Raw genomic sequence first — 16,190 nt, forward strand, 5'->3', positions numbered from 1 at the left:
ATTAAAATATAAAACTTCTCGCCCGTTTCGAACTTATATTTATAGCATTGAATTGAAAAAAAAACTTTAGGGATTCCCCGAGATATTAAAAAAATATCATCGAACAAGATTCTATTTTCGCACCTCGACCTCGATTTAAAAAAAAAAAAACCGTGATGCCATTGCCTTGCCATTTTGTCGATTTGAGTCAAAATTTTGGATTTCCTTTTTTTGATGCCAATCGATAGAACTGATCCTTACGAGTCAAAAATGGTATAAAATTCCAAAATCGGGCATTATTTGACTGAAATATTGCAACTAATTTGTTTAAATGCAATGATGGTAAAAAACGTTATGTCGTTTTGGAACGTCATATCTCCGCGCGGATTTATTTCCCGAGATATTAAAAAAAATCATCGAAAAAGTTTTTGTCAGATATCCAGAAAAATATTTAGGGCTGGTATTATAAGTAGTTAAATTGTAGTAGTTGATGCAGCTGTAAATTAAATTAAATTAATTAAACTGACTGGCCTAGCGGACTCTAGCATACAGTTTTTATTAATTATTTTATAATTGTGTGATATGCTGTTACTGTAGTCTAGGCACTTTTATCAGCGTGAGGATGGGGGGTTCATAGTAAAAATAGCTTTGGCTTGATACTTAGGTTAGATATTTATAAGTAGTTATCATTGTTTATATTTATATTAGATTTTATGTATGTATGTTGTTGCGGCATCTAGTCGCCAGGTGGTGGGCGTCTTCGTGCATTATTGACTAGGGTGTTTCTAAATGGTGTATCACCTCCAAAAAGTAATTTAGCCATAGACTAACAAAGTGCGATAACGAACGCTTAACAGTGCGGCACAATGAAGAATGTAAATTGAAAGCTTGCAAATTGGGTATTCGCCATTTTAATTACTTATCTACGGCAGCGGGTGAGCGCTGCGTAGTTGGCCTGCAGGGCGTATGCGCAATGTCGCTTTAAGCTTGCGCTGATTTTAAAGTATTCAAATCATGCGATAACCACGACTGCAGACTTGATGTGCGTTTTGTTGTTTTAATCCCAAGGCGACCTCAACATTTTGCAAGTTTCAAACTCGCCCAGCCGGGCCGAGCGGCAAACTGCAATTTTATTTGTGTCGCTGATTTAGGGCGTGCCTGATGGTCGCTTGCTGGGGACCTGGAGGTCGGTTTTGCAATTGTAGGCGTGTGCCATTGGACTCTCACCGCATAAATACTGCACAGGGCATAAAAATCAGAGTTAATTGCACAGTTTGTTACTTTGTTGTCCAGGGCCGCGGCTTTATGTCCATGGTTTAAAGTCCGTGTAGAGCGTTGTATAATGTTGTCAGCAACAGAAGTAACGCACAGAAGACTTGGGTTGATTAGTATCTCCGGGCGTGTCAATGACCGCTTGTCCTTCTGCCTGTTCCTATTGAAATAAGTTTCTGAGTCGCAAGTTCTTACGTCTGTTGCAGTTAGAACATATGTTGGAATCGCTTTTAATAAATCCACATTATCATAGAGTTTAACAGAAAGAAACGGCCAAGAGCTATGTATCATGTATTTATTTAGACAATCAAGAGCCTATCAATATCGGATTACTGTGCCATATAACACTTTAACTGATAATTGTATGAAAATTAGTTCAAATTACCGACGACTTTCTCGATTTTATACAACCGATAAAAATCGATATTGTAATCTTTGTTGTTGAGCATACTCGGCCACAGCCACATAGATTAAGAATATAAGCTTAGATATTTAGACACATTGATTGATTGATGCCTTATTTAGGTCCTGCGAATTTCAAAAAGATCGGAAAATTATCTCCGAGCATCAAGCATGAATGCACTATGCAAAGGGAAGTACAGCCACAGCAAACTCTTAGCTCTTAGCAACGCTTCTGCTGCGCATCTGTGCCCTGTTGCACTATAGATGCACCATTTTGCGTTCACGATTTTCTATTTGTGTTGTCAATTAAAAAGACTTTTATCTGCAGCATTGTTTAGCGAGTCTGTACAGCTGAGCGGGACGCATTGAAGCTTAGACTTTCAGCTGGGGATTCGCAACTCGCTGTTCGCAGCGATTGGCGCAGTTGGTCCTGCGGTTTAATGGGTGTCCATGTGTGGGCGTAGCTGGCACTTAAATACTAACATATACATGCGCTTAGTTTAGTGTAGTTAACTTTTATGTGCTTATGTTTTCTTTTAATTTGTAGAGCGTTTTAAAGTCTAGTCTTCAACAATATGTTGAAGAGCATACAAATGTGTGACGCTGGACAAAAAAATAGAATAATTATATCATTTGACTGATTACGGTAAGACTTAATCGGAGCTGAACTATCAAAGCGAGCCAATTTAAACGCATTGCAAGTTAAATTGATCTAACTCAATAAATATAAAACAGGTCCTAAGCTGCTCAATAATTATTCAATTAAAAGTAATCAAGCTTTGGTTCAATGCTCAGAGCTATATAAAGATATTCTATCATCTCAATGAACATAGGGCTGGTCTTATAAGTATAAAATAGAATTTCCTAACTTAATTCAATTTGGATGCTGGTAATAAAATCTATTTGTTCCGGCAACATGCGTGCATAATTCAATTTGAATTTTTAATTGAATTTACGCATTTATTATGTTGCCATTTACACTAATTGTGGGAAATGAACAAAAATGCTGGTCGCATTGAAATAAACTGACAACAAAGTGTATATTTAAAGGACAACCTAATTTTTATGCAGAGTTCGCGTAAAATAAGCAATGCAAAAATGTGAAATTCCCTTGCTGAAAATGTGGGCCATTAGGCTTTGAACTACTTAGTTTATGCTGAATCTGCTGTTACTGTTCATTTCGGCTTTTTTTGAGACAGGAAAAGAGTAAGAAGGTACGTTTAATGGGCTATATTTGTGTGGTCGATGAATCACATGGAAATGCGAACCCATAATGCGAGCAAATAAGGGACTGTTTCTCTCTCCAATCTATTAAATAAATTCATTCCATGCTTCATTGCTTATTTCTGTTTTTGTAATATAAGCAAATTCCCTCTTTTTTGCAGGCTTTAAACAAATCGATCAAAGCTTTTAGACTTACGCTTTCAGTAGAAATACAGTTTTTTTAAGTGCTAATAACAACAACTTCCAACAAATTCTACGGTGTTTAGAGACTTTCTTTCAAGCATTTGCTGCTGCATTTGATGTGCATTTGCATTTTTTTAATAACTCTTCTGCAAGCAGGTTCGCACTCACCCCTATATTCAAAATTACCATAAGCCGGACTGAGCACAGCTGGTGGCGCCAAAAGCGGCCCATAAAAAACAGACAGCTGCCAGGCGAAGTAACATTTTTGTTTATGACTGTGCAGCACTTTTATGTTAAATCTACAAAAAGAGAAAAGCTCAAAGACAACAACGAACAGCAAACAACTAAACGTGACACCTATCGCCTGGAGGCAACGACGACAATGGCATCGGCATCGGCATCGGCATCGGCCACGGCACGTGCCAAGCTGTGAAGCTATCTGAAATATGTGCATTTTTCGCAGCTTCTCTGGGAATGCACGTTTGCATTTCAGTGCCGTGAAATGTAGCTACGGCCTCGACTGTCCTGCCCTGTCCTGTCCTGTCCTCTCCTGTCTTGTCTTGTCATGTCCTGATCTGAGTGATTTAAATGCACTGGCAACTAACGGTCATTTGCATGCATACGAATCAGAAATTATGACGCAATATTGTTGCTCAATTCTGATTACAGCACATTGCAGATCCATTACCATCCTCATGCCCATGTCCATGTCGATGTCCATGCACATTTTCATCAGCTTGAATGTCTCATTGGGTGATTTGCATGGAAATGAGATGCAATTCAGCTTTGCCTTTTTGTCTGGCTGCTTTGTTTGCGTTGGCTTTTCCAGATGCTATTTATCTGGCAGCTTTTGGCTTTTGTCTAAGCTGCATATTTGATGCATCTCCATTTCGCACTCTCACTGCCCCTCACAGCTCATTCAAAAACCATAGCTCAGCACAACTGTTGCTAACCACTCGTTCTTGTCAGCAATTCTGTCTCAATTTGTCCTCATATTTTGCCAACTCTAAGCTTTTATTAATAACATGATTTTCAACAAGTTTGCAAGTTTTTCCCAATCGATTGCTCAAAAAGTAAAACAAAGAGTAGCTGCAAAAACTATACCACCCACTAGAATATATTTCGAAAATTATTTGTGTAAGAGCCATGTCTATACATGCTTACATAGAAATTGATTTTATTTGTGTTTACAAGAGCAGTTTTAATTAATATACCAATTGATTCATTTACTTTAAGTGTAAGTATATTCCACAAGGGCATTTTAAGTTTGCGACTATTTGACTTTATGGCAGTTTGCCCAATTAGGATTCGAACTTTGACTTTCTTATGAATTCTGTAATACATTTTGTGCACTTTGGCATACATTTAAATTAAGTGCAAATAGTTGTTGCACCAATAACCACAACAACAAATTCTCTTACAGTTGCCATAGAAAGTAATTTCATACTGTTGCTGACTTTTATCAAGCAATTTTGTTCAAACATATTTGGAATAAGTCTCTCCTACCCGCACGCCCTTTAGTTTCAGCGTTAGCCTTAGTCTGGTTGCTATTTTCGGCCCAGACTTGCATCTGTCCTTTGAAGAACTTTTCGTTAGAAAATTGTAATATTCAAAAGGCAAAATGCCTGGCGGTCAGCATGGGTAAGCATCTGCATTCAGTTTTAAGCTGTAACAAGTTGGTTGCAAGCTCTAGTTAATTAACGCACGAATGTAATTTGCATCACTTGGTGCGAAAGTTATTACCACAAAACTAAAAGATATAACAATTTCGCAACTACTTTATTTTAATTATAAAATATTCAACTACCAGGTATTTCAAGCTAATCTTCTTATATCACCATACTAAATAAGCTTAGTGTAAGCCTTTATTTTACATAATTTGCAAATTACAATATATGTAATATCCAATAACTCTTTAAGTGATTTTTGTTTACCATAAATTAAGAAAGGAAAATAAACTAAAAAGGAAAGTTGCAACCATTTTTTCTTTTCTATCATCTTACCTACTTTTCGAGGTTCTAATATTCTTTTAATGAATATTATCATTTTTCAACGAAGAAGTGTTTAATGAGAATGCTGCGGAAAACATGAGAATATCATATGGGTTTTTGTGCAAATTCCGCCCTTGAGGTGAACTGCCAGAAATAACGAAATAAAATCACTTTTTACATAGATCTTGGAAAATTCATTTTAGTCAGACTATTTTCCGCGAGTTGGTCTGACGATTTGCTTAATTAACATGTTCACTGAATTTTATAGAAACGTATAGCATACTTTTTGGGGCAGAATAAAAGAGGACAACCAACTTTTACTTTATCATCAGACGTTCGGTTAAATTTTGTTTTAGTGCTTTGTATTTAATTGTAGTTATTCTCTGCTCAGATATAGGGCTCAAAACTAAGATTTTCAAACGGAAAGGAAGCAATAACAAATATTCTATATACACAAATATTCTATATACATATACATACTTTCATCCGTGGACATGGCCAAAATACGACGCTCTTGTTGTAATCGTGAGCAAGTTGGTCGGCCAGCTGATGACAGTGGGTCCAGCTGCGGGTAGTTGAGTGCTTCTCCTGCGACTCGTCCTTTCGCTGTTGTTTTTGATGTTTCCTCTGTTGGCCCTCTGGTGTAGATGCTGATAAAGAGTCTGCTGACAACGGATTCGTTTGGGCTCGCTGCTGACGCGACTGCTTTGTTGGGTCAACTCCACCATCATCAAGGTCCACGCCGGTGCCTACATTAATGCCCGTATTTAAAGTCTTTACAATGCTCGTGTATTTGGGTAGCTCGAGTAATTTAATGAAGCCACTTAAATCTGTGCTTCAGCAGCGCCATCATCGGGGTGAAGAAAGAACCAGACGAAAGAAACATTTTATATAGCATATAAAAACGGTTGCATATTTAAGCCAGTTGTGTTAGTGTGTGTATATGTAAGTTGGTGTGTGTGTGTGTGCATGTGAGCTTGTACTCAAGAAGTGGAGTAAATGTATTTGCTGATGAAGGCAGTGGACTTAAAGTATTTTCAGGTTTTCCACAGTGCCTGCTAACTGTATCTGGCAACTGATGTGAGTTGTTATAACTGCCAAAATATACATGTTGCTATATAGCTCTATCAAATGCATGTGCTTGAAACCTATGTGCAACTGCTTTATGGTGATGACACTTGAAAGTCTAGTTAAACTGCCTTTTAGCATAAAGGAATCAGTTTATTTCCAGTTAAGTTCATTAGCATTTGGGAAATGGAATTTATATTATTGAACACATTTTAATAGTCAGAATAGTCAGAACTACTTAAGTCAATGTCAGGCAGATGAAGCAGCAATATAATTTCAATAAATTTTTCCACATTCTTTCATTCTGCAACTAATTTACTTATTTAATCCTTTAATCCTTGTGCAGTAGTTCTCCACTCCACTCCAGCAACATCGAAATAAACTGCGCATATACATGTTTTCCATTTGCATACCGCGTGTCCGTTAGAAAAGGGTATACTGAACTAACGCCATATAAGATCGCTCTAAACATATTTTCTCTATATCAATATTTGTATTGTATTCGTAATAAGCTTTTACATTCCACTAAAAAGTAAGAATTATGAACATTTTCGAGCAGCATTGACGTTTGCAATTGAACTGATGTTCGTTGCAAGTTCTTATAAAATCTATTCAATTGCTGGTAAGTGATAAAGCAGAGTCAACCAAGTCAGGCAAGTATACTAAGTTTATTTTTTTCCCCGGCACAGTATCCACCTTTTTTAATTTGTCGCCTTTCCTGCTCTGGAGACGATCCAGGGAAATACAATTTATACATTTGTCCGGCCTTTTGTGCCACCACAAATGCTGAGAATCCTGGCCAAGCCGCGTGGGCATAAACTATGAATTTACTGGGCAAGTCAGGGAAATGCAGGACAATAGGTTTTTCTCTTGCTGTGCTCATGCGGCCAGCTCGTAAATTGCGGCAAATGAAAGGGGAGAAACTAACTGCAACATATGCAACAAAATTCAATTTCAATATTTTTCAGCATAAAAACATGGCAGACTGCAGAAAGAAATTACGGAAAATAGAATTTATTTTGCATGTGGACAACAGAACTAAGATGAGAGAGGAATAGATTAAAAGGGCAGCGTTACGAGCTCGGTTTGGAAATAGAATTTCTTTGTTGTATGCTAAAATCAATTACTGCGTTTGAACTGAATTTATATGATACGAATCTTGAATGAACAGGTAAAACATTAAATTTTCCGCAAATACCAGCATTTATGGTAGCAAACAATATATAGTTTATATTAAAGTAATCAAATTTAAACTATCGACCTGACAAAGAAATATTGTGGCAATCGGCAAGTTCTCTTACAGCCAACTAAAAGGTTCGTCTCCCCCATGTCTTGTCCTTCATGTTTACTTTGAAACTAACTTCGGAAAAAAGCAAACTGAACGAATAAAACAAGAAGTCGAACTGGCAGACAGATTCACATACAGCCGGCGACTAAGCGAAAAGTGCGATGGACCAAGTTAAGCACTGGCCGCAAACTAAACTTATCTTCGTATTGGACTGGCAAAACTGAAGTTTATCGCGATTTGTGGTTATTCATTAGCAGAAATAATCATAATGGCAAACATAAGTACGCATAAGTAATCAATTTGGCTAACAAAAGTTGCTAAACTGCAGATGTTTCAAGCTTAACTTTAAAGATTAGTCTCAGTGGAAATAGTTAATATTAGGCGGTAAAATTTTGAAAATTTAATAGAATATTGTAAGAGATAAGGAAATACAAATTATTGTTAAATAAAATTAAAAGAGTGAAAGAAGTATTGTAACAGATAAACACTTACAAATTATTGTAAATATACTGTAAAATGTTGCTACCTATTTGCCGATTTAAAATCTTGTTACAAGTTCCTTTTTATTTCTTTTTTATTATCTTATACTCTGAAGCTTTAACATGCAACTGTTAAAATATTATATCTATTTTTTACCATATCACGGAGCTTAAACCTTACGCATAGTGTACATAGATCTAGCTTCCCTTGTTGTACAACAATTTTTTTTTTTTAGATATACACTTAGGGTAGGGAATATGTCCCGAAAATGTCATAAAGTTTGGACCACAAACACTGAAGTTATTTAAAAATGCATTTCCCATTTCTCATGCGGCAAAGGACAAAAGAAGCACAGTCACAGTAAAAAGTGCGCAACTTGTGGCGTAGAGGTTTGTGTGTGCGTGTGTTTGTTGATCTATGTTTTTGGGAATACGTTTTTTTCCCGAGAATTTCAAACTTAGTTTAACAAAAAATCGTTATTTATCGTATGTGGATAATGGATGAAGCCTTTGCTTGAAAATCTTTACTTTTTTATCCGATCTGCCTGAAACGAATTTTTTGATGGTTTATGAAAAAATTTATTGAAGGCGGGATTCAATAATGTCGTAGAAATGGCATGGCATGAATTGACATAACTTGATGTAGAAAAGGGGCATGAATACAAGTGTTTTCATGCCTTGTGGTAAATAGCCTTGTATAAAGAATATATATTCATGTCCGTCTTACCTACCTAGGCTAGATACATGAAATGGGAAATATATATTTTCGTATCTCATACTTGGCACGATACAAATATCGATTTTGAGAATTTGTTAAGAATATATCACAGTTCCAATGCCCCTTCCACTCCGCCCATCCCCCCTTTCATCTTTGGTTGACACGCACATATATGCTTATTAGGTTATTCCAGAAAGCATTTCACAAATTTGTGACTAAGGGAGGGGAGAAACACTGTTCTTGATGTTGCTAAAATATTTGGTCAGGCTATCTCTTAGTCATGCGCTCCCGACCAGAGCACATTTAGTTTTTTTTTCCTCGCTACCGGAAAGAAACAATTTTCAAGAGAATCACCGAAAACGCTCCCACCTCCGGTCTGTATTGATGGAAAATAAAAGTAACATAAGTTTAATAAGAAACATCTTATTTTGTGTAAGCAAAATTCATATTGACAAACAGTAAAGATTTCTTTTTTAGCGATTATTATTTCCCGAAAAGGGAACAGAGGGTCACTACTTGATGTGCGGCTCGAACCATTTCATTTCTATTTACCAGTTTCTTAAATAAATGTATATAAAAGGGCGCCTAAAAGAAGACAAACATTCAACGAATTTTATTACAGAACACACCTTGAATTCTGCTCATTATATCATATCTAATTAGGAATTTATATTTATCAATTCCATTAGGAGTAGCGGGTCGGGCCACGCTGTGCTAGCATGATATATAAATTGACATCACGAAATTCTGTTAGTCACTCTGAACTTTGATATCACAACTCACATACGAAATATGTAAATCAGGTCAGAATATCAAAAATAATGTATGTAAATCAAATTGTTTACAAACGTGTGTTCTATACACTGTTCTATACACTGCATACTGTCCTGCTTGTAAATAAATTTCAAGCAGCTGTCTACACAAGTTATTTAACATTTTCACCCAGTTCTAGCCAAGCTCCGTTCCATTGAATGTGGTCAGCATTAAGGGACTTCGTTATTCATTAAACCTCAATCGCTTGACTTCTGTCGAAAATGTTCTAAGAAATACTTGAGTAGTTATTGGAATGAAACTTGACAAATGACCACCTGCGAACTTAAAAAAATAGTTGGATTTACTTTTTATGAGTGGAAGAAAGAACGATTTCTTTTGGTATGACGAAGATTAAATATCCTAGTTGACAGGCTCAGTAGTATTTGTATATAAACGCTTTATTTCCAATCGAGCAGAGTTGAGCCAAGCACATCATTTTCGATCTTGTTTTTTATATAGCGCTTGATCCAGCCGATTGAAGTGGAATTAACAAACTATGGTAAGTTGTATAAGAATAGACTAAAGAGGAAGAGACAAGGCTATATCGAGTCGGAATGAATATATATACTTTATGTAAGAGGTTGGAGGCCTCTCCCTTTAAGCGTTACGTATTTCGCGTTAGACTCACAATACCCTCTGCCAGGGTATAATAAAATACTCATAAGTCAGTTGCAGTCATAAAGTTTTCGAGCGGAAATTGTAAGCTGTCACTTGCCGGGAAAAAATATTTGTGACATCAATGGTCGGCAGGGAGCCCAGGATGCAGGCGAGTATTTATCGTGACATGCGTGCCTGTAATTGAAGGCAATGTAATTAAAGTTGTAAGCACACAGGAAAACATTGAATGCCAGCAAAGTACGCAGCATCTTTGTTGCGCTACTTGAAGAAACGTGTACGCCAAAGGCATAAGACGCAGGACGTGCCCAGAAACTTGCTCGCTGCGCCTTAATTAGTTTAAATAGCATAAAAAAAAAATATTTTTTTTTCAACCTTTTTTTCGTTTTGCAGTAGAGCAAAACTGCGCATAATGCATGCAAATTGAGTTTGCACTGGGGACAATTTCTCACAGCCATGACAGCAATGCAGAGGGCAGGAAGCAAAGGGAACTGTGCTTGGATCTAGTCTTGGTGCTCTTGGCTTTTTGTATCTGATGAGTCGTAATATATGTTGCTCTTATTTTGTTTAACTGTTTAAAAAAAAAACTCGTGACATTTATAACAAAAATGTGCTTGCACTTTAAGTGAGAGCACGCTCTCACTATGCAACTGGTATTCTGTGCGGAGTTATTTAAGCTGAGCATAAACAGAAAATATAAATACATTTATGGATATTGACTGAACGATTGAAGTATTTATTTCCATGATTAATGCCTGGAATGCCTGAATTAAGAACAGATTTGTAAGGCTGTATGACTTAGCGGTTGAGGTAAACTGGCCTATATGTCCTGGCTCAATAAAATAGCATTTCTCTATAAATTTATAAAGAAAGTGTATATTGATAACTAGGGGTTATAAGTCCTCAATTCTGTAAGGTAAGTTACAACAAGTTGGCAGAGAGGTCAAGCGGCTTAAACGAAGAAAATCTGTCGGCGAATACATATTTATACTCTCTCATAAAGTATAGAGATCATATTGGTTTCGTGCGCTATCCGAGTTTCTGCTCATCCGTCAGTATGCATGGAAAGACAGACTTGAAAATTTGAATTTTAACTCTTGAATGTAGAGTTTATATGATTTCACGAACGGTATTCTTACAGAATAAAAACCACTTGTGTTATTCTCAATTGGGTTAAATGGATCTTCCAACATTTATTGCAGTTAGTTGCATATATAATCACTTTTTCGATCAACTTTTTAAAGGCTTTTAAAGTCCCTTCATCGATGGTGAATTGATTTCGATTTTCAGGAGCAACTAAAACCACAAGAACCAGACAAACAAACCAAACGAGGGAAAGCTGCAATAAAAACAAAATAAATCTGTGCGGGTGTAGGTGGGCGGGTGTATGTGTGTGTGTGTGTGTGTGTGTGCTGTGTGTAAGGCTTGGTTTACTAGTTGTGGTTGTTTACTCACCGACATCACGTAGAAAATCGACGCTGGCATTAGATAAATGCACTTGAAAAAACTCAACGAAATGCTGAAAGCCTTGTTGCACTTGCATCATATCAACGTCGAATGATGAAGGTATTAAAACTGCGACACGCTGAGCCGCCAAAGCTGTAGTGGTTGCTTCTTGCTGTTGTTGTTGTTGTTGTTGTTGTGGTTGCTGCTGTTGCTGTTTTCCTCGGCGTTGACGTTGTTGCCCCTGTTGCGCCTGTTGTTGTTGTATTCCGGACATTTGCTTTTGACGTGCCTGACGATCAAGTTCGAGCGCATTACGTTGTTGTTCTTGTTCGTGTTCTAGTTGTAGTTGTCTCTGCTGTCCTGCTGTTGTTTTAGTTGTTGCTGTTGTTTTAGTTGTTGCTGTTGCTGTGACCAAAATTGAATTGCTGCTAAGCGTTATTGCTGCTGCTGCTGCCGCTCTTGCTGTTGCTGTCGTCGGTGTTGACGTTGCCGCGGTTGTTGCAGTCGCATTGGACGCTGTCTTGGACACAATGTCAGCTGACGTTGTGGCCGGCTGGAATGGTGAGAGGGTTGGTGTCGAGCTGCTGATGCTGCTGCTGTTGAAGTGGCCAGAGGTGAGGTTCAAGGCGGTGAAGGTGGATGAGGCGTTATGGGAATTAAGAAAGAAGAAGGCTGTCAACAGCAGAAATAATTTAGCAATTTGACAAATTGTTAACTTCATTTATGTTGCGTGTTTTTCTTGTTGCTGTGGCGTTTGTTTTGTTTTTGTTACTAATAGTTCTTGTTGTCCCCTTAGTTGTGTTTGCAATTGTGTTGCGTTTAAGTTTGCTGTTGCAGTTCCCTGCTCGGACCCATTTGGCGAGTCATCTCTTGGTCGTTTACATTTTCCTTCGTTGCTGTTGTTGATTATTGTTGTTGTTGCTAGAGATGTTGTTGCTGTTGTGGTTGCTGTTGTTATTATTCTGGTTGTTGTTAACGAACTTTGCTCGCGCTTTGTTCAATTTTGTCATAATTGCGTTTCTATTGCTGGCAAATTGCAGTTGCCTGGAAATATAAAAGCAAAATAAAAGCAGAACAGAATGAAATGCATTTATCAGTCGTCACATTGGAAACGTGCTTGTAATTTGTATAGATACCAAAATGTGAGGTCGCAATTTAAATTGAATTTCTCCAGCTATATTCATTCTATATACATAGCGTGGGAATGCTGTCTTAATTAACTTAAATGATTGAACGATTGACTTTTTTGAAATTTAAATCTAAGGGCAAAGTTATACAGAATTTAAATAGTCTTAAACTGCTGCTAGCATCCAGAAATGCTTCTAGATATGCTTCTAGATATGCTTGAAAAACAATTTATCGATACAGAATTTTTAAGTCCCCAGCTTCTATAGTCTTCGAGTTCGACGCGTACATATATAAATGCCTTATAGGGTCGGAAAAGTTTCCTTCTATTAGATTACTTGCACAACACCTTTTTCTCAAATTAACCCTGTTTTAACGAATTCAGTTAGAAACTTAGTAACTTCGTGAGTTCAAGTGTTGTGAATAGGTAAAGAATTTACATACAAGAGAGCACATCTTTAACCTGCAGCAAAATCAAATTCTACTACAGTTTAACGACGCATTTTCCGGCGCCGTTGTTATATTTCCCGTTTTGTCAGCCAGTTCAGGAGTCGCTTCCACAAATGTATTTTTTCATTAAAATTTGCGCACACAAATTAATTAAATTACAATTTCAAATTAGTTTAAAAGTTCAGATCGGATCCACACACTCGCACAAACACACACACACACACACACACAGATACTCACAGAGGAGTCTGTCGTGCACGCGCTTCCGCTTGCGCGCCGACAGCGCGCATGCTTTGGCCACAGTTGTTGTTGTTTCTGCTGACTGACAACATTTTCATGCACGTTTAAGCACTCACCCACACATACACACACACACGCACAGACAGACAGGAAACTCGTAAGCGCAGACACACACACACAGACACACACTCGCATGCACATCCTCAGTGAAATGCGAAGCTCTGCATAATTCAAGGCGCGAATTTGGCTCACAAGGCGCCCGTTGGCAGCTCCGGTTGGTGGCTTTATATTGTTGCTATAAAAAGCGAATTGCCATAAAATTGATTGCGTCTAAATAAATATTTTGTGTATATTTGTTGTTAGCCCAAAGACACGCGTGTACTTCCCACTCAACTCTTTGACTTAATGTATGTTCGTTGAGCTTCGATTGCTCTGCATTTTAATACTAATGAATGATGGTATATTATAATTTTGTGCACAATTATGCAATATTAAGTTAACATCTTTGCAGTTTTCAAATCTATATTTTAAAAGTACGTACTTGATCATTTTGTTGCTAAGTATCCCAATTGATAAACGACCAATTTATAAGTAAACACAATTGGGGAATATCTCAAAGTCAAACACGGTTGTCAGATTGTCGCAATGCTTTGAACATGTATAGCTGTGTGTATCTGTCACGCCCATTTCGCTTGCACGCCCTAGGCACCTTAAATTTAAAGCGCAAAGTTCAGGTGGTTTTTGTCTATTATTAGAGCCGCGTTTGCCTTCACCTCACTCATAGCCCTACCTGTCTCTGTTTGTTTCTGCCTACTTCATGCTTGATTACCTGCGCAACGCATTCGTGCGGCAATATTTCAATTCATCAGCGATGGCGCCAATCTAAACTTTCATTTAGATATTAAATTTGGCTCTCCATTCGTTTGCCGTCTGTCGAATGGTGACTTATGTGGCCTACGCCCTATTGCCATCTTCATTCGATTGCCCGGAAATGATTGATCGTTGTGGCATATTGCGAATGAGCCAAAATAAATAATCTGCCCCCCAAATGCTGGCACACAAATTGTCGCACAATGAGCATTCCCATGATTAGGGCCAACATGTGTTGTTGTGTGCCCAATTGTCAAAAGTGTTAACGTTAAACGGGGGCATTTGAACGGAAGAATTCGGTCTTGTTGGCAAATAATATGTATGTAAGAGGCTTAAAAGCGTATTGCATGAAGCCACATGGTAGATAAAGAATGTGCAGATTTCATAATTTGCCATCAATTGAATTTCAATTTGCAATAATTTGAATATATGAATTTGAACTTTTAATCTTCAGATAAAAGCTCTTTGATTTAGTATTTATTGGATTTATAACATTTAGATTTCAGATGATATGAGAAATTCTGGCATTTTGAGATATTAAGTGGTCTGATGTCAACTTTCTTGTTGACCTTTAAGCCTTGCTTTAAATTCAGTCAGAATTCTAATAATTGTGAATGCTGCGTCGAGCATGAAGGTAAAGGGCATTTGATATAGCCACGAGCACCTAGTTACTCGGTTAAATGGAAAAGTAAAAGCATTTTCAAGAGTAAAATTGCTTTTAATTTTATAGGATTTTATGAGCAGCGTAATAAACTCGTAGCTAGTGGACAGGATTGGGCCAAGGAGCAATAACTACAGCAACAACAACAATTGCGGCCAATAGCCATAAACAACAACTTTGACGGCGCGTCGAGCCACGTTTATATTATATAAATAAACATATTAAAAACTTTCAAGGATGCGAGCAATAAAAGCAAAAAACAAAACGAGATAGCTCTAGTCGGGCATGCACGGCTATCCGGTACACTGAACATTCTTCTAGCACCCGGCCTGTTTGTGCCCTCTTTTCCCATATCCAATGGATACAATAAAAGAGAGAATTGCATACATACAATACAAAACGATACCAATGGAAATAATATTAATATAATTCGCGTTTTCTTTGATAATTTCAGCTTTCCTTAAAAAAATCCTCAAAATTGCTGCTATATTTGTAAAAGTGATTTTCGATATCGATTGTTATCGATTGCATGAAACTAGGGAAATTGAAATATACTCAATCTCCGTGGGCACTTGGAGAACTTACTTTTCAGAATTTCATGACTCCAGTTGATATTAGTCCTAAGATCGACGCGTATATTCGCATAAGCAAGCGGACATGGGCACCTTATTTCGGCTATTTGAAGCTGACGAAAAATAAATATACTTTATGGCCGGATTTTCGGATTTCCTTTGCCAGTTACAGACATTTACACAAAACTTATACACCCTTTTTATCCATTTTATAATGGGTTCTGTGTATAGAAACAAATACGAGTACTCAACCGGGTTAACTGGGCAGGCTCCGAGCTTTTATAGTGTAGTTGATACTGTCCTTTCATTTGCACTAGCACACATACATATACGCACACTTATGTCCACCTCATGGGTCTTGGGTAGGTTCTTAACACGCGGTCGTTGTCAGCTCTCTCTACCCTTTCTCTATCGAGCGCCATATTTACGTTCATTTATTTTATTTAACTCAATTTCTTGCTTGTGCCTATTTTTATACCCGTTCGCAAGATGAAAAGAGTGTACTGGGTGTGTGCAATATTCTTCAGGCTGGCCGTTTGGTCGTTCGGTGATAGGCCCAAGATATTTGTGAAGAGCTTATATCCACTTGGGCTGGTTCACAGCTCGCAAATCTATATAATCCATAGACTCTTAGAGGAAGGATGACGAAATTTGGATTGAGCACTGGGATTAGCTCGTCCTAAGATCGATCTACAGATAATGTGGGTCGATACAGCTTTTGTTGGAATACGAACGTGTATTGCGTAGTCGTTTGCACTCGATTGCAACATTCTTACTTGCTTAGTTTGTGTGGC

At 37.5% G+C, this 16,190-nt stretch overlaps 1 protein-coding gene across 3 annotated transcripts in view; it reads right to left on the minus strand.

The window, feature by feature from the left end:
• LOC6629998 (uncharacterized) overlaps positions 1-16,190 on the minus strand; it is a 75,273-nt gene that overhangs the window by 40,954 nt on the left and 18,129 nt on the right. For all 3 annotated transcript variants that reach the window (XR_011416070.1, XR_011416071.1, XM_032438908.2), the window contains exons 3-4: positions 11,488-12,522; positions 5,532-5,881 (exon numbers count right to left, since the gene is read on the minus strand). Coding sequence is in view for 1 of the 3 variants with exons in the window: in XM_032438908.2 (XP_032294799.1) it covers positions 5,532-5,881; positions 11,488-12,199 (1,062 nt within the window). In the remaining 2 variants the exon portion in view is untranslated. The remainder of the gene's footprint in view (positions 1-5,531; positions 5,882-11,487; positions 12,523-16,190) is intronic.

This window comes from Drosophila virilis, chromosome 2 (genome assembly GCF_030788295.1).
Source record: "Drosophila virilis strain 15010-1051.87 chromosome 2, Dvir_AGI_RSII-ME, whole genome shotgun sequence".
Lineage (NCBI taxonomy): Eukaryota > Metazoa > Arthropoda > Insecta > Diptera > Drosophilidae > Drosophila > Drosophila virilis.